This window comes from Squalius cephalus (genome assembly GCF_949319135.1).
Source record: "Squalius cephalus genome assembly, chromosome: 4".
Taxonomy (NCBI): Eukaryota; Metazoa; Chordata; class Actinopteri; order Cypriniformes; family Leuciscidae; genus Squalius; species Squalius cephalus.
The window spans coordinates 53,713,251-53,740,511 of NC_137125.1; the positions used below are offsets into that span (position 1 = coordinate 53,713,251).

General features: G+C 39.0%; 2 protein-coding genes across 6 annotated transcripts; one reads left to right on the forward strand and one right to left on the reverse strand.

The window, feature by feature from the left end:
• On the forward strand, positions 1-20,074 carry waslb (WASP like actin nucleation promoting factor b). 2 transcript variants are annotated; one of them, XM_079870103.1, is made up of 11 exons: positions 4-433; positions 5,950-6,084; positions 6,180-6,266; positions 7,293-7,389; positions 7,870-7,893; positions 10,736-10,943; positions 11,832-11,874; positions 13,034-13,187; positions 16,043-16,557; positions 17,451-17,559; positions 17,701-20,074. In XM_079870103.1, exons 1-11 carry the CDS (start codon positions 329-331, stop codon positions 17,760-17,762), a joined length of 1,539 nt encoding a protein of 512 aa, XP_079726229.1. In that variant the 5' UTR covers positions 4-328; the 3' UTR covers positions 17,763-20,074. The 2 variants fall into 2 exon arrangements, with proteins under 2 accessions (XP_079726230.1, XP_079726229.1); XM_079870104.1 differs by lacking the exon at positions 7,870-7,893 and having other exon boundaries at positions 1-433.
• lmod2b (leiomodin 2 (cardiac) b) lies at positions 17,699-27,249 on the reverse strand. 4 transcript variants are annotated; one of them, XM_079870094.1, is made up of 4 exons: positions 25,726-27,249; positions 23,269-23,430; positions 22,003-23,223; positions 17,699-20,264 (listed from the first exon to the last, which is right to left on the reverse strand). In XM_079870094.1, the coding sequence occupies exons 1-4, from the start codon at positions 26,002-26,004 to the stop codon at positions 20,238-20,240; spliced, it is 1,689 nt and encodes a 562-aa protein (XP_079726220.1). In that variant the 5' UTR covers positions 26,005-27,249; the 3' UTR covers positions 17,699-20,237. The 4 variants fall into 4 exon arrangements, 3 of the variants coding, with proteins under 3 accessions (XP_079726220.1, XP_079726221.1, XP_079726219.1); XM_079870095.1 differs by having other exon boundaries at positions 22,003-23,181; positions 23,248-23,430; XM_079870093.1 differs by having other exon boundaries at positions 22,003-23,430; positions 25,726-26,741.
• Between the last annotated feature and the right edge of the window lie 12 nt (positions 27,250-27,261).

A 27,261-nucleotide genomic window follows, 5' to 3' on the forward strand; every position in this document is an offset into this window, starting at 1 on the left:
ATTCATAAGCCAAGCTGTCGCCATAGTAGGGTTTGTAATCCGCTGCGTCTCACTGTCATGCGCAGCGGTGGCACTGCCATGTTGGATCGAAAGCTCGGTGCACAGGAGTTCAGATGAAAGTTTAGAGGCTCAAGACGACACTGGATAACCAGACGAGGATCGCTTTCTGTTTGTGAGACGCAGGACTTCTCTCAACCCATTCCCGGCCGAACACACAGGTCTGGATATGAAAGGCTCCGGATACAAGCTGCGGTGATCAAAGATCAATGAACGCATATTTTCTGTTTAACACTTCCTGATCACAAGTTCACACCATCGGATTGTCAAAATGAGTGGTCCGCCTTCAACCAGGAGGCCTAGTAACGTCGGCTCTATTCTTCTCACACCACAAGAAAACGAAGTGCTCTTCAACCATCTGGGCAGGAAATGCACGGTAAGTTCTCAAGCATTTGCTTGGTTTCTTTGCCAGGTAGTTTTCAGTCATGGATGTGCCAAACTCGGACTGATATGAATGTATCACTGATGATTCCATTGGAACGGATCCATCAACAATGTATCATTGTAAAGATACACTGCATCGACATGCGCTTGCTTCTGTTTGCTGTGCTCCTCTATCAATGCTTTCAAAGTTTCAGGTGAGCTCAAGGGCCTTGTGCTGGTGAGATTGAGTACTTTAGATAATGGCTTTTCAAACTTTTAATGCCAATATGATGATCCACGTCATAATATATGCTTTCACCTCAAGTATAAACCCAAATATATACTGTCTATATAACTGTGGTCTTATAAAGTCTTGTTTGGTGAAATGTAATCAGGTGAACTTGATGTAGTTCATGTCATATTTGCACATTTCTTTATCTTTATGGCTGATAAAGCCAATCACCTGACAGCAGCTCATAACACTCTTCCTCCTTCAGATTTCACAATAAAACACAGTTCTGGTTTCAAATATGAGACATTCACCTCTGCATTTCCAAACATGCTATGTGTGCATTGCTAATTCCCCCAGCTTTCATAACTGTTTCATAGAGGACACTGTCATTGGTGTGTCTGGTTAAGAATGTAACAAAATATTCTAGATTGGGAGGAGCAAAGGGAAAGTATAGGAATTGTTTGACCCATTAGTCTATAGAGAGCAGACTGCTATATATAATGCACTTTAATATAGGCCAAGTAACGATTTATGCGTTTATACTTATTTATAACCATAATTTGCACCTTATATCATTATGTTTTGATGGTGCAGTCCTGACATGTTTTTAGTTTAATCATCAATGCTGTCTGAATGCAGTTGTAAACTTCAGTTTCCTCATTCCACTGCATTACCTGTTCTGTTCCTACAAGATGAAACTCATGTTGTTCGGATAACAAAACCGAAGCTTCCTTTTTCAAACGAGGGCATGCATGTTTCCAAAGGGCCTCGATCCTCAGTGTGAAACGGGAACCAGGACTTGCCGCCCGAGATTCCCGGTTTCTCTTGCATGACACGAGTCCTTGAATGCTCCACATTCCTAGCGGCGTTGAACAGTGACAGTGCTGTGCTTATCATGCGCTTGCAATATCAACGCATCCCAGGGGCTTCGTCACCTTTTTGACATTTATTCATGAATTTATGTCGCAAGCCTTTTTTATATTCAAGCGGCGTGTCGTGGCACGATTGAAGTGGGTGTGTTTGTCCACATCTCTCCTCTGAGGAATCAGTTGAATATGCTCTGAATCACAGAGACTTCAATCTCATCCATTGTTTTGTTAGCATTGTGCCAGCTTTAGGGAGCTAGCATTAGTTTGAGATCAGGAGCAGCCTGAGGATGTGTGGTCCGCTGGGCCTGTTTGTGGGAGTATGTGGTTCTCCTCCTGCATGGGAATGAATGTGGGGGGGGGGGGTTGGAGAACCAGTCCTCTCTGGTAGTTCCTGCTGGCCGAGTTTCTGTGAAGTGTGAGGAACGGCTAAAATCAAAAATTTTCAGCCTTATCTCAGTTTCAGTCTGTAATGCGCAGAATTTGATAATGACAGGTTCATAGACATTTGTTAATGACGGATTCTTCAACTTTGGCCTTTGTCTTCAGTATAGTCGTGGGTGATATGGCAGAAATATATCACCATTTTAATGTTGGTTTTACTATTTTGCAAGTGACTCCCAAACTCCCAAACCAAAAAAGCAATACAACCAAACTAATTTACCTATTTTAAAAAAATGACAAAGTAACAAAATATAAAAGAAAAACGAATGACAGACAATTTAGGCCAAAGAAGGGGTGAGCGAAGATGAAAATCTTTATTTTATTATTTTATCTTTGTTATTAAAAATAAGAACAAAGATACACATGCAAATGAAATAAAATGGGTGTATTTGACAGTAAGAAATTGAATAAACAAATGTAAAAATAAAACGCTGTACTAAATTATACGTTGATTCTTATTAAAGCTAGTGAAGTTATTCAGTGAAGAGCAGTAAGTGATTTATTTTTTTTAACATTAATGGCAAGTGGCATAGGTTTATTAGGCTGCTGTCACTTTAAGACCTCATGCACGGATCTAATATACAGACACGCATCCGGTTTTCCACCAACCGTTTGTTCACTTAAGACATAACCGACTGTGTTTATGGTGTATTTGAGAGTTTAAGCACAATAAAATGTGAAAGGTAACTAAGTTTAGTTCTCAGGCACTGTTTTTGACAGGCTTTAAGTGTGCGGGGGATGAAAAGCGCATGTCAGAACAGCGTGGGAATAAAATGTTTGACCGGCAAGGCTTTTAAACATATGCAAATAATAAACTTTCATGATTGTGAATAAGTGCAACCTCACGTGAGCTTAACCCTACCTCTGCGTTTACATATGATGGTGACATTTTAATCGTTCACGATCAAAATTTGTGATCTCGCACATCCCTACCTCAGTGTTATCATTGCTGTGGTTTTTAGATGTCCAGTGATATAGTAAAATATGAAGAATTTTACACCTTTGTAGCTCCATATAGCCTCAGTTCACCTACTAAAGTCAAGTTTGTTGAACTATGATTTTTTTATATATATATATTTTTTTTTTTATACAGCACATTAAGAAAATTAACTTTAAAATTGTTTAGCCATTTGTAAATTATTATTGAAAGGACATGCCTTATGATTATTTTTAGCATTTCAGAATAATATTACAGTGTAAACTTAACTAACACATTTATGTATGAAAAATATGTAGTGTTTTCATACTTTTTTTTATATAATTAAATTATATAACTTTAAAAAATATTTATTTAATTTTAGTAATTATAATTTAAATTAATATTTAATTTAATAAATTGTATTTGATTTATTCATTTTTATTTATTTTTATAACATGATGGATAGACACACTACTGTTTAAAAGTTTGGGGTCAATAAGATTTTTTTTGTCAGTCTCTTCTGCTCACCAAGGCAGCATTTATTTAACCAAAAATACCATAATATTGTGAAAATATTACAATTTAAAATAACGGTTTTCAATGTGCATATATAGTAAAATGTAATTGATCAAATCTGAATTTTCAGCATCATTACTCCAGTCTTCAGTGTCACATGATCCTTCAGAAATCACTCTAATATGATGATTTGATGACCAAGAAACATTTATGATTATTACAACGTGATTTATTTGAAATATAAATCTATGGTGACATCAGTCACTTTAATGCCTCCTTACTGAATAAAATGTTTTATTTCATGCACATCATCAGTGATGTCATCGCAGTGCACGTACGTTGCGTCGCCAAATTTCTTCCATTAACTGCAGCTGATGATGAGCGATAAACTGTGAGATACGGAGCGACGACCGTCTGATGTTGGTTCGGATGAATGCCTCAGAGTTTGAGTAATGACTCGAATGAACTGATAATGGGCGGCAGCTTCATTCAGCCAATGAGAGCGCAGAAGAGCCTCTCGCTCTGTCTGTCTCTGTAAAGCTTCCTCTGGCTTGTATCGTGTGGTTAATGGAAGCTTTGAGTGTCTCTGTAACAGTTCGGCGGGTTGTTAAGATGTGTGGCTTCACTCCTGACCAGGATCCTGGCAGCACCGTCTGGTTTATGTGGTCCGCTCTGCGCTTATGTAAATCATCTGGCCCGTCCTGAGAATAGATGCTGATCATTAATTCCCTAAAGTGGCTGTTTGGCGAGAACGTCTTCGTGCATTTCGCAGCTGTTCACTTAAAAGTGCTCGGACTTGTCCCTGTCACTCAGCTTTTTAGGAGAAATATAATATTCACTGGTTCTGATTCCTCGCAGTTGGTTCATCTCAGGTCAGACTATTGATTTGTGAACTCAGGTTTCAATTCAGGATGGGTGTATCCTTGTTTTCCCTCAAAGGCGTCATTTCTTGGAAAGCAAGATTTCGACCAGAGTGAAAAAGAGTGATGTCCGTCCAGATGCCAGACCTTCTGTTAAAACTAAAAACTGCAAAAACGGATCATTCAGAAAATGTAATGTAATAGACATCACAACCAAGAGCTCATTAATATATGCCCGCCCACATTTACATTTCAGCATCTACATGGTAAACAAACTTTTATTTTATTTACAACTTTGAAAAACTTGGTTATCCCCGATAATAAGTTTGTTTACATAATATACAAGGTAAAATATCAACTTTTTTTTTTTTTAAATGCAACAAACTTTTATATATTATATAGTCATACTGTATTTAAAGTCACCATGAAATCAAACTGGACAATTCTTGTTTTCATAGATTATGCAGTATTTATTTTAAATGATTCATCTGTGCACGTTATTATTTGTTTTTAAATCAAGTTCCTCATAATCTTGAATCAGAATAACTTCCCCTCCCTTTATCAGTGGCATCATCTCTTCTCTGCTGATGAGGGCGGGGCTCAACCTGTCACTCACGTGAGATCAGCCAATAGCAAACCACAACCATCCAATCAATTCCCCACAGACAAAATCAAGCCCCGTCCACATTTGTTCTTATTCCAGAAGCATTTCACTCAGATATACGGCACAAAAGGGAAGAAAAGATATAACGATATCATCTAAACTGATCTATGCTCTCAGCCAAGAGCTTGGACTACAGTAATAATGCGCATAATGAGCCGCGGTCCTCATTCTCATCATGATTAGTCTGAGAGTCTTCATTCACTGGCGTTGTGACCGGCAGCTTCGTGAGGAGACTGTCAAAGGGCTGCGCTCTCGGCATGTTTCACTCACATCACCATGTTGAATGACACTGCGGTATAATCATGTCCTCTACAGATTGGCAGTTTTATGGCATTAAAGGTTTCTATTATTGACCAATTGTGGTGACCTTTCATGCACAATGACATTCTTTGGATTTTTTTTAAATGGTATTTTATTAAAGGGGTCCAAATATGCTTTTTTTTCATTCAACTCTCTTTAGTGTGTAATGTTGCTGTTTGAGCATGAAAAAGAGTTCTTCTCTATATCAGTGTCAGTGTTTCTGAACTCCCTGAAACGCCTCCATTGTAGTCTTGAGTTTTCTTCAGGGAACGAACAAGTCACAATATTCCTCATTATAATAATTAATGCGCAGAATAAAGGGGCGGGGCCTGGTTGAGTTAGTTAGTAGTGTGTTAAACTGACAGTTATGGTAAGGGGCGGGACATTTCCCAAACACACTCGAAGCGCTCGACCAATCACAACACACTGCTCCAGCCGACCAATCAGAGCACAGTGTGCTTTTCAGAAGGAGGGTCTTCATAGAGACAGGAACTAAACAGAGCGTTACTGACAGACTGGGAAGAGAGGAGCCGCAACAATGGAGAATATGAGGAAAATTAGGTGTTTTTTGAACATTCATAGTGGCATAATTGGTCCACTTTAAAATTCATTCTGAAAGTGATACTTGGGCATCTGTTTTCACCATGAGATAAGCAGGTGCAGGATTTATTTTAAATAAATCCCGATTGCAGATTTAGTTTAACTCTTCTGTTTCCTTGTGTCCGCAGAGTTTGTCTTCAGCGGTGGTGCAGGTCTATGGAGCCGACAGAAACTCGTCCTGGGTGAAGAAGTGTTGTGGTGTGGCATGTCTGGTGAAAGACAGCTCTCTGAGATCTTACTTTATCAGGGTGTTTGATATGAAAGTAAGTCAGCAGATGCTCCATGTGTTTTTCGTGATTCCTCATGTATCATCTTGCTCTTAGTATTAAGTAAATGTTTTCTTATTCTGTTTCGACAGGAGGGAAAAATCTTGTTTGATCAAGAACTCTACAACTCCTTTTCAATCAACAGCTCCAGGCCTTACTTTATCACGTTTGCTGGAGACGTAAGTGCTCATATCTTGTACATGCATGTCCTTTTGCGTGTGTCTGTTCGTATCTGTTTTGTACTCTTGTACTTCACCTCAGCAGACGTAAGGTATGTGCCACGGCCACAGACTGATAAAGCTGGAGTTAAAGTCAATGTGAAACTGAAATTAGCTCTATTTGCTTTGTTCACGTTCATGTGCTCTTATTATTGTGTATGATTTCATCCTCCAAAAAAAAGTTAGTCTTCTCAGTCCTTTATTAAAATGTAATGACTTTTTTCCTCATTAAGTTGGCTTGAGAGAGCAAACTTACTGAAATGCAATTTAAACGTTTTATTATTCTTCTGAGACTAGTTCTTTTGACTGCTACTCCTCCTAGAGCTTTAAAGCTAGAACCTCCAAACTTGGCTCAGACCTTCAGACTGTTCTGACTTGAGTTAGTATGTCTTTTCAAACTGATCCGACTTATGGTTTTCCTAAAAATGAAGATTCTAGCAACGTTAAATCATGCTAACAACATGCTAAATCATCCTAACAACATGCTAAATCATGTTAACATGTTAAATCATGCTGGCAACATGTTAGCAATGTGTTAAATCTTTTTTCCAACTTGTTAAATCATGTTAGCAATGTGTTAAATGTTAGAAACATGCTAGCAACATAGAAAAACACCATATCAGCCTCTCTTTCTATCTATCTATCTTATAGACTGTATTGCCTTCAAAACATTAAAACTTTAAACTACTTTAAACTTCGAACTGAACCTTAACTTTAAGCTTTTAAACTTTTTCAAACTTTCTAGTCAAGCTCTCTCAAGTCAACATCAAAGTTTGTCTTGACAATGTTTTTTTAATCTAGTTTAATATTGTCACTCTACAATGCGGTTTATTACAAAAGTAAAATATGTTGCGAATGTCTTTTTCTCTTATTATTCTGTTTGAATAACTGATTCATCTGTGTTTTGATTTATGTCTTATTGTCTGTCTGCTGTTTCACCACAAGCAGAGTGTGTATAAAGCGTCTTTAATGTGTGTTCGTCCTCAGACGTCCCAGATCGGTCTGAATTTCGCCAGTGAGGAGGACGCCAAGCGCTTCAGGTCTTCAGCAAATGATCTTCTGCTTAGAAGAGGGAGGAAAACCGGTAAATACAACAACAGCACAGCAGAACTGTGTCTCTCCTTCGCTTCACTCGTTTCCCTCTGCTGGAAAAACCATTATCATCTGGTTTTCTTCTGAAGTGATTCCCCCTTTGTCTACTTCTATCACTCTTTCTGTAACACTACATGCCTTGTTGCTCCCAGTTCTTTTTTCCTTCCTAAATTAAGGCTACTCCAGCAGTTTGTGTGTTTCTGCCGAATCCGGCTCTTTGATGTCTGTGGGACCCACAGGGGTCTGTGCGTGTCGGTCTGCTTCTGATTAGTCTTCTCTTTAACCACTTCCCCTCTGTGTGTGTCGACTGACTCAGCTACTTCTGCCGGGACAAGGAGACGATTGTGCATTTAAACATCTCCCCGATCTTTCCCACACCGCTAAATCTAATTCTTTCACTAATAAACCTTCCAATTTGAAGTCATGCAGTGGTGAATTTAGTTATAACAGTTATCTTAATTTTGTCTTGCAGAAAAAAGACGTGACCCACCTAATGGTAGGTTGTTTACTAATGAATTACATGAACGTTCATTCTGTCTAAATTAAACTTTACCTGGGACTGACAAAGTTTACCAGTTAAAATGTGTGTTATGTCTGCAGATTCTTTGAAGATCATGCTAGTAGTTTATGAACATATGTTGAATAATCAGATGCAAGAAATGTCTGGTTCATTTTTCACCCAAAAAATCAGAAGGAAAAAATAGGAAATTATATTTTACTGAAAGAAAATAACGTGTGTTTTTAGGACCATAGCAATTTTATATTGTGGCATTATTATTGTGACAGTTAACCCCAAATTAAATTAAAATATAATAAAATGCTGCCATGCTGTATGGGCATGTTTGAATTTTACAAATATTATTCATCAGATATTATTTATTTAATTGAATAATTAAATGTTATAATAAACTAGTATTTATTCAACTTTAAATGTTTCATTTGTCATTAAAATAATGGCACAATACAAAAATATATATATACGTCACCAGGCCATATCTTGAAACTTTTGCCCAATTCACCACGTATCTTTAAAGGTGCAGTAAGAAATATCTGAGAAACAGTTATTTGAAACCAACCTAAAGAAACACACCCCTCCCTTCATTGCTCCACCCCCAAAATACACAGATGTCTTTCTTTATCATAGCTGAAGCAAAATAATGCATTGCGAAAAATAAAACACAGATGACGAACGAGCAAAACTGAAGAACAGATAATGAACATCCAGTACATAAGAGATGGTTGTTAGTCGCCAGCAGCTCCAGACAAACAACGACACTTAAAACGGTCCTGTTACTACAGCTAACGCTACTACAACAGCATTGGTTCTCACAACTGGAGCAGAAACGACGAAACCTCGGCATCCGTTCTGAGGCCTATCCAGTGCTAGAAATCTTTTTTTAATATTAACGCGGCTTCTAAAGCTCTTGTCCGATCATAACCTTCTCTTTTGTAGTCTCTCTTTATATTGTCTTTCTTCAAATCTGACTTTTACCCCCATCATGAGTGTACACGCCCCCTATTTCTGATTGCCCCTCCATCATGTGTACACGCCCCCTATTTCTGATTGCCCCTCCATCATGAGTGGACACGCCCCCTATTTTGGATTGCCCCCCATCATGAGTGGACACGCCCCCTATTTCGGATTGGTTACAAGTGTGTTGTGCTGCTCAGTTGAGCCACTTTCAGCAACGTTTCTCAGAAATCACTTACTGTCCCTTTAAATGCACACAGGCAAACACTGTAGCAAATTTAATTCACAAGCACACATCCCTCCCCCCTCATGTGTTAAACCAAAACTTGATCTTCACAGTGGTGATGGTCTTTCGCCATATGACCCTCAGGGGCTGTCAACTACCCTACCCAACTAACGTATGTTAACACGTCATTTGCACTTTAGCATCCACCCGAGAGGCAGAAATCCAGCTATACTGGAAAATCTGGCAGCTTTGTCACACCATCCTATATACTTGGCCGAAGTTTTGAAGTAACGTGAAGATGATATGTGTTTGGGTTAGGGTTAGGTTTGTTTTTTAATGAAACTGGACAATTGTGGGTGTGTGAAGGTGCTGTTGACACTCAGAGTTCCCAAAGTGGGTTATTGAGAGTGTGTATGTGATTCGTATGTACTCCAGTCTTTACAAACTTTTGACTGGTAGTGTATGTGCATATCAGCACTGTGACCTCTGACCTCTGTTTGATGTCTATGGATAAGCAACATGAGCTCTGGTGCAACTACAAATATTAGACTTGTAGTGAATCTGTTTTAGAGCTGGTTATATGAATTTACCCTTATGCTGACCTGTGTGTTTTGACTGAGGAACAACAGGGTTTTTCCCTGTTGATATTTTGTTTAGTCACCTAGTATTGACCGCCTTTTTGACTTGCACCCTCTGTCTGCGTGGAGGGTTTTTTGTTGTTCCTCAAATTCAGCGTGTCCTCAAGAACCCAGGAGATTTTCCGCAGCTTATTGCTGGCTTTAACGGTTATGTAAAATCCAGCGGTCGTGTATAATTTCCTGGGATTAAAAGAGGGCGTGTCTTTAGCGCAGAGCAGCCTTCAAATGCTGGCAGAGAAAAGCAAGAGCAGCCTGACCACACACACACCTGCGTCGTGGATGTCTGTGCGCGTTCAGAGATGATGTTCTGCACCACCTTTTTGTCAGCGCCGACGGATGAGAAACTAGATGGGGCTTCGGATTTGGGAGGTTGCCTGGCTCCCCTGCAGTGCCTCGTTCTCCCGCAGGACGAGCTGTACGGTCCGTTCGCCGACCCCTCGGTTAACCTGCGACACAGTGAGCGCACCTGTGTGGTGATGGGTAAAATCCTCCTGAACGTGGGTTTAGGGGGTGGAGACATTAGCGGGCGCTATAGCCCGTCGTTTTTACTCTCGCCTGCGTACAGTGTCAAGCGTGAGGACACAGGTAGGTTGTGACCTGTGGTTTACCTGAGGGCTTAAATAATTGGACAAGATGGAGAGAAGCTTTATTGGGCGGTTTAGTGTTAATGCAGTGATCAGTGCATTAAACCAGTTTTTCTTAAATGCTTGGTCTCTTTTTAAATGCTTATCCTCTTTTTAAATGCTAGGTCTCTTTTTAAAGAAGTTTGTGAAAGCATGAAAGTGTAAAATGTTATAGAAGTTTGTTTACTGTGAAGCAAATGTACTGAATGAATGAATTTTGAGTGTTAAAGCTTTTGAATGATACCTAATAAAATGCATAATGGATAAAGTGCTTCCTGTCCGTTAAAGAGCATTAAAACTATTTTTTAGCATTAACTAAAGTGCTTGATTGCTTCAGTGAATGCATCATTTAAAAATGAATTTGCTTGTGACTGTTTCAGGACCTTCAGGACTTTTAGGACCAACGCTTCCAATGGCAACGGTGGACATAAAGAACCCCGAGATCAACAACCAGCGTTATCAAAATAACACTCAAATGAACAACATCAACCTCGCCAACTTCAACAGGAAAGACAAAGCCAAAGGCAAAAACAACAACAAGAAGAAGAAAATCTCCAAAGCTGAGATTGGCACCCCGAGCAATTTTCGGTGAGTTCGCTTTTTAAGTTCAAACCAACTTGGATTTGGTATTAAGGTGCGTTTTGGTCGATCGGATCACGAGTGGACGAGGGAAAAACATTCCCGTTTACACCTGGAGTTTTAATCCGTCTCTTTTGTCCACTTTCAACCACTTCTGTCCTGATTTCTTTGAGGGGAGGGTCTATTGTCAGGTAAATTTAAGGGCTTTTTCAGATCTTTAAATTTAATAGGTGAAAAATGCTTGTGCAATTTACATTTGAACGTAAAAGATGTCAGAAAACCACACGGAGAGCATCAGCATTAGTTTCTGCTCTGACAGCCGAACACTGTGAGTGTGTGTGAGAAATCAGGAATGGTGTTGAGAACATTGTGCGTTTTTCATCTTCAAACCAAACTTGGGTCTTCAGCCGACAAAGTTTAAATCCCGTCTGGCCAAAGCTCTTCCCATAATGTTTAGGCATGATGTCAGTAGGCAGAGAGCTGGCGATGTCTTGCGGATGTTCGACCACATGAGCATCTACACACTGTGAAAGCAATCCGATCAAATGCGTTTTCGACTACATCTGGAAGTGGTCGAAAGTGGACAAGCTCAAAACTTTTACACCTGTATTTAGCATCGTCCACTTGTGATCCAGTCAACCAAAACACATCTCATCACCAGTTGTAAACAGGACCTATGTTGTGATGGGAAGTGTAATCGGATGCACACTTGTTTTTAATCCCATGTAATATATCCCAGATGTGATAATCTGGCAGCTGTATTCCAGGAATCATGTTAAAGAGGGATGAGACCTCCGTGACCATGACCATGTTTATGTTTGATGTCCTTTAATCTAAGCATTTCAGTTTCTGAGCTGTGTTTGGTGAATGTTTCTGCTTGTGTGTGTTTTTTTCCAGGCATGTTGGGCATGTCGGATGGGATCCCAACACGGGCTTTGATGTGAGTATCTCCGCCACTACATGTTTGCATTTAATGTGAAATGCGTAAAGCTGTGATGTTCAGTTTTGCGTGCACGTCGTCTTAAGATGCTGCTGTTTACATGATTTCATAATGGATCAGAGGTCATGACGGGATGTGATTCACAAATGCAAGTCATCTCTTACACAATGTGATTGCAGCGGGTGTATCTTCATAATCCAAAGCAATCATTCTCCCAAAAAAAAGGATCATATTTCAGTGTGTATTAGGCTGTGTGTGCCAGTTTGTAATTTTAGCTCCCCTGAATGAGAGCTTACATAAAGGGGATTTATTCAGGGTTATAGTGTGATTGCGCCGGTAGACTATCTGCAGGAGTGCAGGGAAGTTTTTCATAATCAGAGGAAAGAATTAGTAACTTTTAAGCAGAACATTCATCTGTTTCTGTGCTTGAAGAATTTGCTGAAATATTGTGCCCCCCCCCCCCCCCCCAAAGTACATGGACTCTCAATGTCTGAATCACATTGAGTTGAATAACAAATGAGCAAAAAGAGACGCATTTATTTTAAAAGAAGATGGCACAAGCACCTGTTTCGAGCAAAACATTTGACAAAAAGTGATATTTAGTGATGGAAAAATAGATATAATCTTCAAAATGAAGTCTGGTTACTGGAATACACTTCCATTCAAAAGTTTAGTGTTGGTAGAATTTTATTTTTTAAATGTTTTTGAGTCTCTTCTGCTCTTCAAGACTGCATTTGTTTGATTTAAAAATACAGTGAAATATTATTACAATGTAAAATACCTGTTTTCTATGTGAATATATACTAAAATGTAATTTATTCCTGTGATCAAAGCTGAATTTTCAGCATCATTACTCCAGTCTTCAGTGTCACATGATCCTTCAGAAATCATTCTAATATATGCTTCAGAACATTTCTGATTACTTTTACTGATATGATTAAATACAAATCTGTTGTAACATTATACGTATTTAATGTCACTTTTGATCAATTTAATACGATAATGTACGTTCAAAGTTAATGTGATGAACTACAAAAGCGTCCCTAAACAATGAGGAGGACTTCAACACAAGAAGCAGAAGTTCATATTAATTGAATGTGATTAGTATCTCGATTCTTTCCAGTCATTTGTTGACGGTTCACTCCTTGTCTTTTCGTAGTTGAATAACCTGGACCCAGACCTCAAGAACCTGTTTGACATGTGTGGCATTTCTGAGGACCAGCTCAAAGACAAAGAGACGTCCAAGGTCATCTACGACTTCATTGAGAAGAAAGGAGGAGTAGAGGCTGTAAAAAGTGAACTTCGACGACAAGGTGAGTCCAAGAGTTCGGGTGCCAGGTCATGATATTAGCATTTATCCAAGCAAAAATAATCATATGTTGTAGTATTTCAGAGTAATATTTAAATAATTTGTCCTTCAGGACCCCCGAGGTGGTGTGGTAGGTTACTTTCCCCTTTTGCATGAGTCTGCAGTGATGAAAAGAAAACCCTTTTTTTTTTTTTTTTTTTTGCTGTGTGTGTGATACTTTTAGTGCCTCTTGTCAGAACCAGAGTTGGAGGCAAACCTTAACACGCACCAAAACTAGACCTTCAAATTAGGGGTGTGCGATATATATCGTCTAGTGTACGATATATATCGTCTATGATAATATCGTGATTGTTGTTTCAACGATGTGTGGTCTGACACTGAGTGTGTCCCTCACTTTACAACATCACACATACACTACATAATGTAGTGTTGTAGGTTAGACTAGTGCGCTTGTGCATTTAGAGTAAATAATGCAGTGAAAGCGTGCAGTCTATTAAAATGCCTCCAATATTAAAGATAAGGGTCAAAAATACCTCTCTTATTTTCATATCATTTAATATAGTTGATCAATATCACAGAAGAGTGCCGTTTTTTTTTTCCTCCAAATATCAGCATGATTACAAACGTGATATGGATTGTATACAACAGTTCAATAAACAAGTAGTTAATATTAAGTGACTTATTTTTTAGACACAATATTTAGGGGTGTGACGGTTAGTATATAACCGTGAGACCGACGGTTATAGTCGAACACCGTCATTAGATCTCTATAACCGCCAAAACCGTGTTATTAAAATATTTTTTACAAACATTTTTTATCATAGAGAATGTTTAAATACTAATTAAAAACAATTGTTAACAGTCTGTGTTAATGGTCTACGTCGTTTCCAACTGTATTTGATTCTTTGCCAAGTACCAACGCAAGTTTTGTTTTGTAAATCGTCAGACATGATTTTTACCACTTCATTAAGTTTTTCTTTGTAGAAAGCCTTTCTTTAAAGCGAATTTCGTTTTGTACAAATTGTATCTTAATTTTAATAAATGTTTCATCAACCAATTGCATGTATTTAATAAATAAAAAGCAAATGACAATATAATAACGTGACATTGAGGCGCCGTGTTCGCCGCGTTCACTTGCATTGCATTGTGAACTAGAGCGCATCTCATGGTAAATGAATGAAACTCAGCGTAGGCCTATGCCTCATACATTAGCATTAAATATCTTTGCTGCATCCTTTCTAGAACAGACTTTCTTGCGGCTCGCATCAGCAGAGCTTTGCATCGTCCATAGACTGCAAAACATTTAGCGGATGGTGGGCGGGTGCGGCTTTGAAATTTGGTCAAAAAACGTTGGTGCGGATGATGAGTTTTGTGATGCGGTTGCGGACGAAATAATACCCCATCCGCGTATCTCTATCGATAACAACATTGAACACTACACAAATATTAATTTTATTTTTTTTAATTTAGGCGATCAAATAGCTAATCAGTGTCTGCTCGTTTATTCAAACTAAGTTGTCCTAAAACAGACGAACGTCGCAACAACAACAATACAACAACATTAAGCAATAATATTAAGCTGTTTTCAACACTTAATCATAATCATAAATGTTTCTTGGCTGATCATGTGACACTGAAGACTGGAGTAATGATGCTGAAAATTCAGCTTTGATCACAGGAATAAATTACACTATAATATATTCACATAGAAAACAGCTATTTTAAATTGTAGTAATATTTCACATTTTTACTCTTTATACCGTATTTTTAAACCAATAAATGCAGCCCTGGTGAACATGAGAGACTTTTGAACATGAGAGAAAACATTTTTAAAAATCTTTATCTTTATCTATTTCATAGCTATGCATGACTGCCTAATTTTGGAAGGAAACCGGAAGATAAAATCATTCATTACATATAAATTATCCTCACATTATTTGATGTTTAAAACCTTCTGAATTCTAATTCTAGATTCTGTGATTGGAAGAGTCTGTGTTGCTCGGCAACTGTAAACAGCTCTTAATTAACTGTTCGCAAAGACCCGCCCCCTTTAGTTACTGTTGCTATGTCCGACAAGCCACGCCTCTCTCACGCCACATGTTCTCACGCAGTGAAAAACACACCGCGGAGCAGAGAGGACACTGACACACACTGACAGAGGACAGACCAGGTTACTTTTGATATGAAACAAAGTCTCAACTTTCAAATTTGCTCATTTTTTTAAAAGAAATTTAAACAATAATTACTGTTTTGTGGCTCTTTAATGTGTCTGACAGATCGCTTCAGTTAAAGCTGCTCGTGAACAGATCATCTCTTCCTTCTAGTTCATTTATCGCATCAAATAAACATGAATGAACATCAGAAGGAATGTTGTTTTAACCGCGGACAGACGTCAGTACACTCCGTTTTTCAAGTTCAAATCCTCTGACGTTAATCTACTAACTCTCCTGACTGCTTTGTCGGACAAAAATGGCGGATTATGATTGGTCAGATCGCCTGTCAATCAAACATGCTTAATAACACCACCTTAATAGCAACTTTATCATCATCTTGACATGTTTTTGACATCATTCATTACATATAAATGATCCTCACATTATTAGAAACCTTCTAAAAACCTTCTAAAATTCTAATCCTAGATTCTAAATTCTCTGATTGCAAGTTGCTGTGTTGCTCGGCAACCATAATCAACCGCTCTTAACTGCAGCATGCTTAATAGCATCCACCTTAATAGCATCCACCTTAATAGCATCATCCTCTTGACATGTTTTGTCCTCTTGAAGTTTTTTTCACATTAATCCATGTTACAGGTATATATTAACATTTACCGCAACGTATTGTTGTATTCTCTTTCTCCAGCACCTCCACCTCCACCCTCCAGAGGAGGACTCCCACCTCCTCCACCCCCCCATAACACTGGCCCTCCTCCCCCCCCTCCTCCCTCCAGAGGTCGAGGAGCTCCACCTCCACCTCCACCATCCAGAGCCCCCACCTCAGCTCCACCCCCTCCTCCACCCTCCCGGCCCGGCATGGGTGCACCACCTCCTCCCCCCAGCAGAGGTCACGGGTCAGCTCCTCCACCACCTCCACCTCCCCAACCCGCCTCCATGTCTCCACCGGCCCCTCCACCCCCTCCTCCATCATCTTCAGGGGGTGGAGCTCCACCTCCTCCTCCCCCTCCTCCTCCGGGACCGCCTCCTCCACTAACGGAGGTTAATTCAGGGGATCTGCCTGGGGGGAAGTCTGCCCTCCTGGACCAGATTCGAGAAGGAGCGCAGCTGAAGAAGGTGGAGCCGAACAGCAAGCCAGCCGTGTCCAGTGGAGGCCGTGGCGCTCTCTTAGACCAAATACGAGTCGGCATTCAGCTTAAAAATGTGAGTAGAGCGGCAAAGAACCAGTGAGAAAAGATTTTTTTTTATTTCTTTTTTTATACTTTTATTCAGCAAGGATGCATTAAATGAATCAAGTGACAGTAAAATCATTTTAATGCTACAAAAGATTTCAATTTCAAATAAACGCTGTTCTTTTGATCTTTCTGGTCATCAAAGAATGTATCAGTTTCAACATTGATAATCGTATTTCTTGATCATCAAATCATCATATTAGAATGATTTCTGAAGGATCATGTGATAATTAAAACTGGAATAATGATACTGAAAATTCTGCTTTGATCACAGGAATAAATTACATTTTACATTATATTCACATAGAAAACAGTTTCTCTAAATTGTAATAATATTTCACATTATTACTGTTTTTACTGTATTTTTTGATCAGATAAATGCAGCCTTGATGAGCATAAGACCCTTTTTTTTTTCAAAAGCATTAAAAAAAAATCTTTCCAAACACAAACTTTTGAACGACAGTAATGCAAATTATGCAGATGCTAGTTATATCATATTGGGAAGTTTTCCAGGCCATGAATTAGTTGTGGAAAAACACAAAATAAAAAAAATGAATACTATTATAAAAAGTCAATTTAATCAAAATGAACAGTTCATGTTCTCTGTGGGATTCCTTACATTTCTAAATGGTCGTTATTTGAGCAATTCTGCTTGTTGCCTCTATTAAAACTTAGTCGTCTTATTGATTTATGAACTGGTTCTATTTCATCAATTAATCAGCGATTTGTATTTCCACACCAGAGTCCTTGTTCAAATCAGTGTATTTTTTTTTTTTTGTTATTGTTGTTGTTTGCACCAGTGATTTATCACATCTGCATGGCATGCCGGTGAACAAAAACATTCTGATCATGTGACCCTTACAGGTACCGGACTCTACCGAATCGACTCCGGCCTCTCCGGCCTCGTCCGCTGGGATCGTGGGCGCTCTGATGGAGGTCATGCAGAAGAGGAGCAAAGCAATCCACTCTTCAGGTGTGTGTGTGTGTGTGTGTGTGTGTGTGTGTGTGTGTGTGTGTGTGTGTGTGTGGGACTGAGCTTTATGACCATTACAGTCAGACTCATTCAGCATTGTGTTACACTAGAAAACTTAACATTTAATCCATGGTTTTGTAGATGAGGATGAGGATGATGATGACGAAGAAGATTTTGAAGATGATGATGAGTGGGATGACTGATGACCAGGGCTGCCCAAAACAATCAAGACACTACAATGCTCTTGTCTTTATAAATCTTATCAAATTGTAATGTAAATGGATGACCAATTTGCTGTACTTTTTTTTTTTTTTTGCCTTTATGCTTTTTTTTGTTTGTTTTTTTATTCATTAATCTGTGCAATACCTCATTTAATCTGTAAAGGTTTGTCATGCATCTCCTGTAAAGGTTTCCCCTCCTGGATTAACGTGCAATTTTACATCAAGATTCTTGATTTGTAAAGTTGAATATTTGGAGGGTTTTTTGTGTTTAGTTTTTTCTTCATTCATTGAAAGGGAGGTCGACTCTAAGGAACAAGATGAGCGAGACTTTAATGTTGATATTGTGAAGCAAGAACACTATTTTCATACTTCTCTCTTATGTACCTTACCTTTTCTTATTCAGAACGTAGTTTAGCACTATTATTTTCTTAACAAAAAAAAAAAAGCATATTTAGCCCTGTTGCTTATTTGTAAATTTGCTCAGAGTTTGAGTCGGTTTATATTTTTGCACGATTAAGAAAAAAAAAAAGTGAGAAACATTAATTGAGGGGATACAGCGCAATACGGCGGATATGTTTACACATTGTGTGCTATAGCTACTATGTCAGGACTCTCCTTAACATTAGATGTGAGAAACACTACAGTTATTATAAAATATCCTGTTTGCATTTTACTGGCATTACTACAAATCTCACAGGCATGTGTATTTTCTTTCCAGGTTGGTCAGATACGGTTCATGTTGAAATTGAATGTTCATGTGTGCCATTTAAAAAAAAAAACGAACACACCTGAATCGGACGGTTCGTACGTTCTCAATGTTTTATTAATAACGCACTGTGATGCTGTACTAATTCAAAGAGAGGCTCTGGCTCGCTTGACGGTCCGCAGGGGCTCGTATCACATAGATACACTGTTTTTAACAGTGTTATAGAGGAATTAAAATATCTTTTCCGGTTTTTATCCTTCGTTCAACCAGGGTTGCTTTGCATCGAGACTTGAAACCTTTGAAATGAGGTTGAAAAATAATTATTAAAAATTGTACACTCAAATAAATGTTATTATTTACAGAACCTTCATGTATTCGGTGTTTTTTATTCAGTTCACTTATACAGTAAATGTGACTTAAACATTGAAATCCAGTTTCCAAGTAGGTGGTGATTCAAAAAATGTCCTTGATTGAGTGAATTTAGAAGTCGTTGTTTGTTGTTTAAACCCACAGCCTGATATGGTATTCCTGGAGTTTAGCCAGACAGCTGATTGCATATGACATTTTGTTTTGTTCTATTTTTAGAGCGCTAAAGTTATTTGGCAGACATTTAAGAATAAAAATGGCATACATAATTAAATAGTTTTACAGGGTTTTAGCTTGTGCAAATGTCCGTTCAGGTAAATTTTACCTGCAAATTATGTAAAGCTAGAATGTTCTCTAAGCAGACAAAATTGGAGTGAAAGTGTTTCAATATTTTCTGTGCGTCCTTCATAACCTGTTCAGCAGCTTTTTTTTTTTTTCCCCTGTGGTCTATGTCATCAGAAGTTAGCCATGCTTTAATTGTCTGTTGCATGCTGTGATATGCATGGAAAGGATGTTAGAAGTTGATTAAAGGGATTCTTCACCCAAAAATGAAATTACTCATGTCGTTCCAAATTTTCATTTTCGAAACGCAAATGAAGATCTTTTTGATGAAATCTGAGAGCTTTCTGTCCCTCCATTGACAGTCTACGCAACTACAACTTTGATGCTTCAAAACTGTACAGGTTTGGAAGGACATCAGGGTGAGTAATAATGACAGGATTTTCATTTTTGGGTGAACTAATCCTTTAACGATTCTTCTGTGGGAAAGTATGTGTCTTTCAGATACGTTCCTTCACTGCTGCTAAAAACATTTCTCTGTTCACGGTGAACAGCTGCGGAGTGGATTTAGTCCCCGGGAACTTTTCCAAAATACACAAACATACAAGGTCCGGATTAAGAGACTGTGATATTCATACAACCAATACTCTCCCGTTCCAGCAAAGAAATATTGGCCCTGCGTTTGCTTACGGAAGGCTAGCTCTTCTGACCTTTGCTACTGTTTTGGTTAGTTCTGCTAGCAGAAATAACGACGCTCTTACTATTTTAGTCAATTATTGAATTGATGATTTTTAATCCTTTGAAACCAAGTCAGATATTTACATTTATACAGACATGAATCATGTTAAAAAACATTAACAAGGCAAAGTTGATTTTTTTCATTTAAGAACAAGAAAGTACAATCACAACAACAGCACAAACTACCTCAATGACTAAAAGTGATTTTTTTTTAAAAAAAAATGAATACAGTGCAAATATCCAGGTCATTCTCAATATAGAAAACCCTGTTATTTTAGACATGAAACAGAAAAGCACACAGTGTCTGTGTTCGCAGATGATGCTCAGGAGGTCTTAAACCTGCTGTCCTCTTCTGTCTTACAGCCTGATTACTGGAGATACTGAGGAACCTCCACCTGTGAAGAATCAAAAGGTCAGATCCATCCAAATTTGTTCACAGCACAATTAGATTACCATGCTGGGCAACGATTAATTGCATCCAAAATAAAAGTTTGTGTTTACATAATATATGTGTGTGTACTGTGTATAATTATTTTGTATATACACACACATACCTGTATATATTCAAGAAAAATGTGTTGTTATAAAATATTTATATATAAATTATGTATACATATATACATATAAAGTGTAGCCTGTATATATTTATACATAATTTATATATAAATATTTTATAACACATTTTTTATTAAATATATACAGGCATGTGTGTGTATTTATATATACAAAATAAGTATACACAGTACACACACATATATTATGTAAACACAAACTTTTATTTTGGATGCGATAAATCGCGTTGCCCAGCCCTTATATTCAATCAATAACAAAACCAAGTCAATCGTTCTGTTTTTCATTCTTCTGTCTACTCAAACAGTTTTAATTTTCCACAGCACCAAGGCAACTGTCTTCTTATCGAGACGGGTAAAATGGTTTCTATTCATAGCAGCGCTAAGTGTGAGGAATTTGTGAGGTCAGGATGCTTGTCTGGGGATTACACCGAGTTTTCCACTGCCGCGTGAACAGAAGTACGCTTGAGTTTTGCTCTCTGCCATTTTGTTCATTTCACCACATTTATTATTATGTCGATCTGGGCTGTAACCACCATAGACACTGAGAGGGCTAGAAGTCCGCCTCAATAATCAATAAGTCGCCCCCCCCCCCCCCCCCCCCCCCCAATCAATGGATTGAAATGGCCAATCAAATCAAAGAAGGCTCAAGGCTGGTCTCACTGTTCACTGAAGATGAGTGCGAATTCCAACGCGACACTTTAGTTTTTTAACAGTGAAAGAGTGTGTGATAAGTTGTAAATAGCTAAACATTTAATATTTTACGATAGAAATGTTGACCGTAATAGCTAGTGATGCAAACTACTCAACTTATTTTAATGAAATTTTGCCGTTTTACATTGAAAATATCCTATAATTTAGCCTACGTGATTCTTGTCATTCATAACATAATTTCACGAGACAAGAAACGTATTTTCGAAATATTAGACATATGAATGAGAATGAATGTGCATATTTTAACTTCTTTTACCGTTCTTTATCTTTTTCCTTATTCCCTTAAATCCCATTTAATTATTTAATGTAACACTTTATTTTAAGGTGACGTAGTTACATGGTACTATGTACTTTACCTATAGTAATAATGTTAAATTATGCATAATTACTTACAAGTTACTTACCCTAAACTAAACCCTATAGTAAGTACATGTTAATTAAGTTAATTAATATTACTCAGTACTTAAGTAAAATGTAACTATATCACCTTAAAATAAAGTGTTACCTTATTTAATTCCTATAAATAAATAAAAACACCCCTAAAAAAACAAAAACGTTGGTTCCCCCCAGCAACAGTAAAGGTGACATAATCTTTTAAAGAATGCATCTAATATAGTTTGGATTGCGACACGTCACCTGTTATAAGCAGGTGTGGCAACAATGACAGGTATGCTTACAAGAGTTGTTTGGGGCTTAAAGGGAGTACTTTCTTAAATAAGACCTTTGTATTTGGCATAACAGCCTGTATAGAGTTTTACAAATCAGTCATTTGAGGTTCCCTTTCAGCTCGGATGCTGCCTAAGACGACAACAAGAAAGCTCACTATGTTTTGGGAGATAGGCCTACTCACCTTTCTGAGATTTTTGATGCTGCTTCCTTTGATTGCGTCCATGAGTTGATCATGAGCGCAGCGTAGAGGTGTGGACGGTCTGGAGTTCTCTCTGTCATTGATGGGTCTCAGTGCGTTCTTCAGTTCCTTTAATATACTGTTAGTCTCTGTTTGCTTTGCAGTGCCATTTTTGCCCTTTTTGGATTTGGATTTGGTGGGCCTATGCTGCTGCTTCTTGGAGGTCTTCTCTTGCTGTTTGATGACCTCTGCGATCATTCTGGAGGGAGATTTCTTTTCTGGGATAGAGGCTTTGGGTGGAGGTGGAGGTGGTGGAGGAGGAGGAGGTGGTGGTGGTGGAGGAGCGTTCTTCTTTGCCATATCAATGTGTGGTAGCTTTGGAGATGACCATGGTGAACTCCGAGGAGAGCCGTAAGGAGAAGAGTTGGTCGTGCTCTTCTGAAGCGCAACCGTTCTTGGGTTTGTGGGAGTCGCTGCAACTCCTTGCTGTTGACGCATCTCCTGCATTCTCTTCTGTCTTTGGAAGTCTTGGTTGCGGGTGAGAATGGTCGTCATGCTTATACGAGGGCCTGGAAGATCGAACTGGTATCCCAACTTTAACAGAGTGGTATTCTCCCTCAGTAACTTCACGATCTCCATTTCCACCTGACCTCCACAAATGTGCCGTTGGTTGTGAAATCGCATTTCTGTAAGTTTACAGTTTCGGGTGAGGGCTTGCACTAGTGCCATGATACCCTTCCCTGTAATAAAGTTGGATTCAATGTTAAGATTCGTGATGTTGTTGTTTTCTCTCAGCATCTTGGCAATGGCAAAAGCCACCTGGTCATCTGCGTGTGTGTTGGCAAGACTAAAGAAACGTACGTGTGTGTTAGAACGTAAGGCCTCTGCAAATCGCATAAGAGTGTCTTGGGAGATATTGTCAATGTTGTTGAGGTTGACTTCGGTGGTATCTGGGTCATTGTTGAGGATCTTTTCCAGCACCTCGTCCACCACAGTGGGGTTTCCGGACATGCGACTCGGCTCCTGAACTTGGACTTTTGTTTCGCCTATTAGTGGAGAGTGTCGTCTTTCAGGCTCTGCCATGTGATTGGACTGACCATTGGAAGACCAACACTGCTGTGGTTGAGTAGTACAATCTAGTGACTGTGCTATTTTAGGACTGTTGTCTTCATTTTCTTCTTCCTCCTCTTCTTCTTCCACCTCCTCCTCTTCTTCCTCTTCCACCTCCTCCTCTTCTTCCTCTTCCACCTCCTCCTCTTCTTCTATCACTGGTTCATCCGGTTCACTTTCCTCTTCTTCCTGTTCCTCTTCATCATCTTGATATTTCTGTGCATCTTTCTCATTTTCGTCAGCCTCGTCTTTTTCATCCCCAGATTCTTCAGTGTCACTCTCAGTTAAACCTTCTTCCTCTTCTCTGCCGTCTTCGTCTTTCTGGAATTGAAAAGGTCATTTTTAGAAAAGCATTTTTCCTGGTGCTGTTATGAGAACTTGAGTCCCAGACCCTTGGTGTCTATTCCCCTTTCAAATCATTACTTTTCCTGGATTATAGAGGCATGTACATTTTTGGGGATATTTTATCAAATCTTTGCCAAATGGCGACTGCTATTCAACAATTTCAGATCAAAATCCTTAAATATAGCATCCTTTAGTTTTTACCCAACACTCTCATGCAAAAATGCAAAAATTAGGGATACAAGGATTAGGCTTGTCCCTTTGTACACTTCTTTATTTCCCCCTAAAGGGTTAGGGTTCTAGTAGTACCATAATATAGCAGGGGTGTACCGGTACATGTATTCGTACGGATTTCAGTGCATACAGTCAGACGCCGAATACAGTCAGTCACATGCGAATCACACTCTAATCCTGAAGGGGGTGGGTGCGGTAATGCAACACTGTTTGCTAACTGCCACAGCAGGGAAAAGAGCAGAAGAAGAGGAGACGATCTATGCACCAACCAGAGAATATGTCTAATAAGGGGAGAACTTCCACTCTCAGTGAACTTCCGGCTTCTGAACTGGTTGCAGTTCCACTCTGGCTCCACATGAGGGCGCTCACAGGACGAGTGCAGAATGAATGGAGGTCTATGGCGCTATACCCCTCAAAATCCACTTTTCTCAGGATTTAATTTTTTGTCTAGTAATTTGAATGTTGTATTCGAAAGGAGATGCAAAGAAATTACACATTGCTGGGTGTTAGATTTGTCAATGACGTCATACACATTGTATGACCAGAGATACCGCTTACGGCAATCCTTCAGTCACTTTGGTGCTTTCGCGCTCTGCACTTTCTTTTCTCTCGAGGCATCGACAACACAGCTGACACAGGTAAACACAACACAGCTGACACAGGGAAACACACAATACAGCTGACACAGGTAAATACACGTGCTAGAAGAGTTTTTGTTTTGTTTGTTTCTGGTCCCGCTTCGGATGCCACGATGCCATCAAGCGGTATCTCTGGTTGTAATCAGTCCTTCACTGACCAGTCAGCGTTCATTAGCAGAATGCTAGCGTGTTATGGGCAACAACAACTCAACCTGTAAGAAATCGAAAGGACATAGGCCTAAGTACTCGTTCATTCAACTTTCGACCTATAACGCATGTTGAACTTGCAAAACCTACAATCAAATCTGAGATTTCTCAACGGCAATCGGGTGAAAGAGACAAATTTAGCTGTCTAGCCCCATAGACTCCCATTCATTTTGCACTCATGGGCGATCGCCCCCAGTGGAACTCTGGTGGAACTACAACCACAATTTGGTACAATAGGACTTAATAGGGAGTCGCCAGGCTCTCCGTAGACGGGCTCTGCACCAACCCAAAACAAGTTCAAATGGCACGCAAGAGTTTGCTAGTAGCTGAGTTTCGAATCATTTCCTACCGCACTCCAAAGACTTCACGGAAAGAAAACAGTTACAGCAAAAAAAGGGAATCCTGTTTTTTTTTCTTTATTTAACAAAAATCTTTATTTTTATTTTTTTTATTGTGAGTGTAATGGGCTGTCTCCTCATGGAAAGGTGAAGTAGGCTCCAATGTAGATGCCACTTTTTCTCCTTCTCGCTCATTTTTCCGTGACTTCGTGAAAAAGTGAATTGAACTTTGTGCATATGCCATTGTCTACGCATGTTAATGAACTCTCACACGCATCGTAGGCGAATCAAACGTTTATTCAATTCAGTTCAAATTTATTTGTATAGCGCTTTTCACAATAAACCAACAATAAATCATTTCAAAGCAGCTTTATAGAAAGAGTCCACATTAATATTTAGAGTTATCTGTTATCAGAGGTAACTGTCTTAGTTATGTATTTCAGAAATGTACACATACAATTCACAGTTAGTTAAAAATGTATTAGTTTAAACAATGTAATAATTTAAGGCAGAAACAATGAGCTCATTGAAGAATACTTGTTTAAGAAATTATGACATATTGAAAATTGTAGCATTGGTGTATGTTAATCAAACATTTTACCATGCATCAATCTAAATGTAAATGTACCAAACGCGTATCGAACCGTGACCCCAAAATCGAGGTATGTACCGAACCGTGACGTCTGTGTACCGTTACACCCCTGTAATATAGTACTTTTTACAACCTTAAGGGTGCATATTACTACACTAATGTACCAAAATGTACCCTTTAGGGATAAATAAGGTACAAATTTGTGCCTTTTGAGGGTGACAAGCTGTTGTACCCCTGTTAGTGTTTGAGGTTGTGGATCACTGACCTCTCTAGGGCTTGTGGAGCCGATCCTCTCCTCCTCCAACAGTTTCCGTGTCTCATTTTCCCAGTATTTCATCAGAGCTTCCCTGCTGAATGTTCCAGTGGGAGTCTTGACTGTCTGATCTCTCTGTCGCAGTCCGATGGGAAGATTGTCGTCTGGGTCAATATCAGCCAACTCCTTCTCCAGCTCCTGTAGTTCCTCAGCAGTCAACGAGGCCAACAACTCATCTTCATCCAAATCCTCGTACTTACTCAGTTCCCGTCGGTAGCCAAATGTACTCATGGCCTCTTGCTAGTCTGTTTAAAGTCTGAAAGTCCTGGTTTTGTCTCAGTATTGGGACATCAGATCTTTCGAGTGGTCTGGGATCTGGGATGGTATGACTGGTGCAGTTGAGAGCGAGCGCTCGTCTACTGTGGTGGGCAGCTGGAGGGGTCTTAAACAAAGCCCCAGCCCATGATGTCGTTGCTTTTTTGGGAGGCAGGAGTCAATCAGACAGAGCTGGAAAAAGCATGTGAGCTCACAACATGGCCACAGCGAGGCCTTTCAGTAAATGCTAACTGCATTGTTCATGTCCAAAATAAGCAGATAGACTCTGAGGAGATGGCTTAGAGAGAAATGGCAATGTCCTTATAATAGCGAGTCGTTTTTACCAGCTTACTTGAATTTGAAACACTTAAATGAGTAAAACCTATCCTGAATGGTTCTGCGTTAAATGAAATCTCAATTACTGTTTAAGTGGCCTAATTATGCTCAATTTGAACATTTTTAAAGGTACCATTTTTGTGTTGATGACATCCTCAGTTTTGAATTGGACTACCCAGAATACTCTAGTGTTTTTAGCTTTTGCCAAAAAAACCACGTCAAGCTAAAGTCACACGTCACAGGCTAATAGTGAGGGGCAGATTATCCCAAGAACTGTTATCAGCCTGGCATGAACCATTGTGAGGATTTAAAAAAAATCCTCTTCTCTCTTAGCCTTTTACTGGGTTTGTCTCGCTTTTGATGTCATAATCAGGATTAAAATTTGCTTTATTATTGCATTCATCACAGCATACGTCATACTATTAAATCCTCAGCCTGACTAAAAAGTAGTGAATCTGGAAAGAGGCTAAAGGTTAATAAGGTGTAGATATGAATGGATTTTGAAGGCCATAAGCCCTGTGTGTGTGTGTGTAATGATCAGATTTGGACTGAGTGTGAACGCTCAGATAAGCTGTTTGTTGTCCCGTAGGATCCGAACATCATCGAAAGGCTAAGATCTGTGTTTATGACAGGAACACAATGTCTGCTGCATCTCTGGAGCCGCCGACCGGCGTTGACAGCGCAGGAATGTTGTTGCTCCGATAACAAGGATCTCTAGCAACAACAGCTTCTGTAAAATCCTCAGTGTTTTTGGATTAGGGCCAGTATGAATGTTGATGAAATTTGTAATGTATGGCAAATTCTTATGGTTTAAGAAAAATAATGACATTTTTAGCATGTGATTTAAAAATCCAATGTCAGTTACCATCAAACTTGTTTCCAGAGTAAGTGATGTAT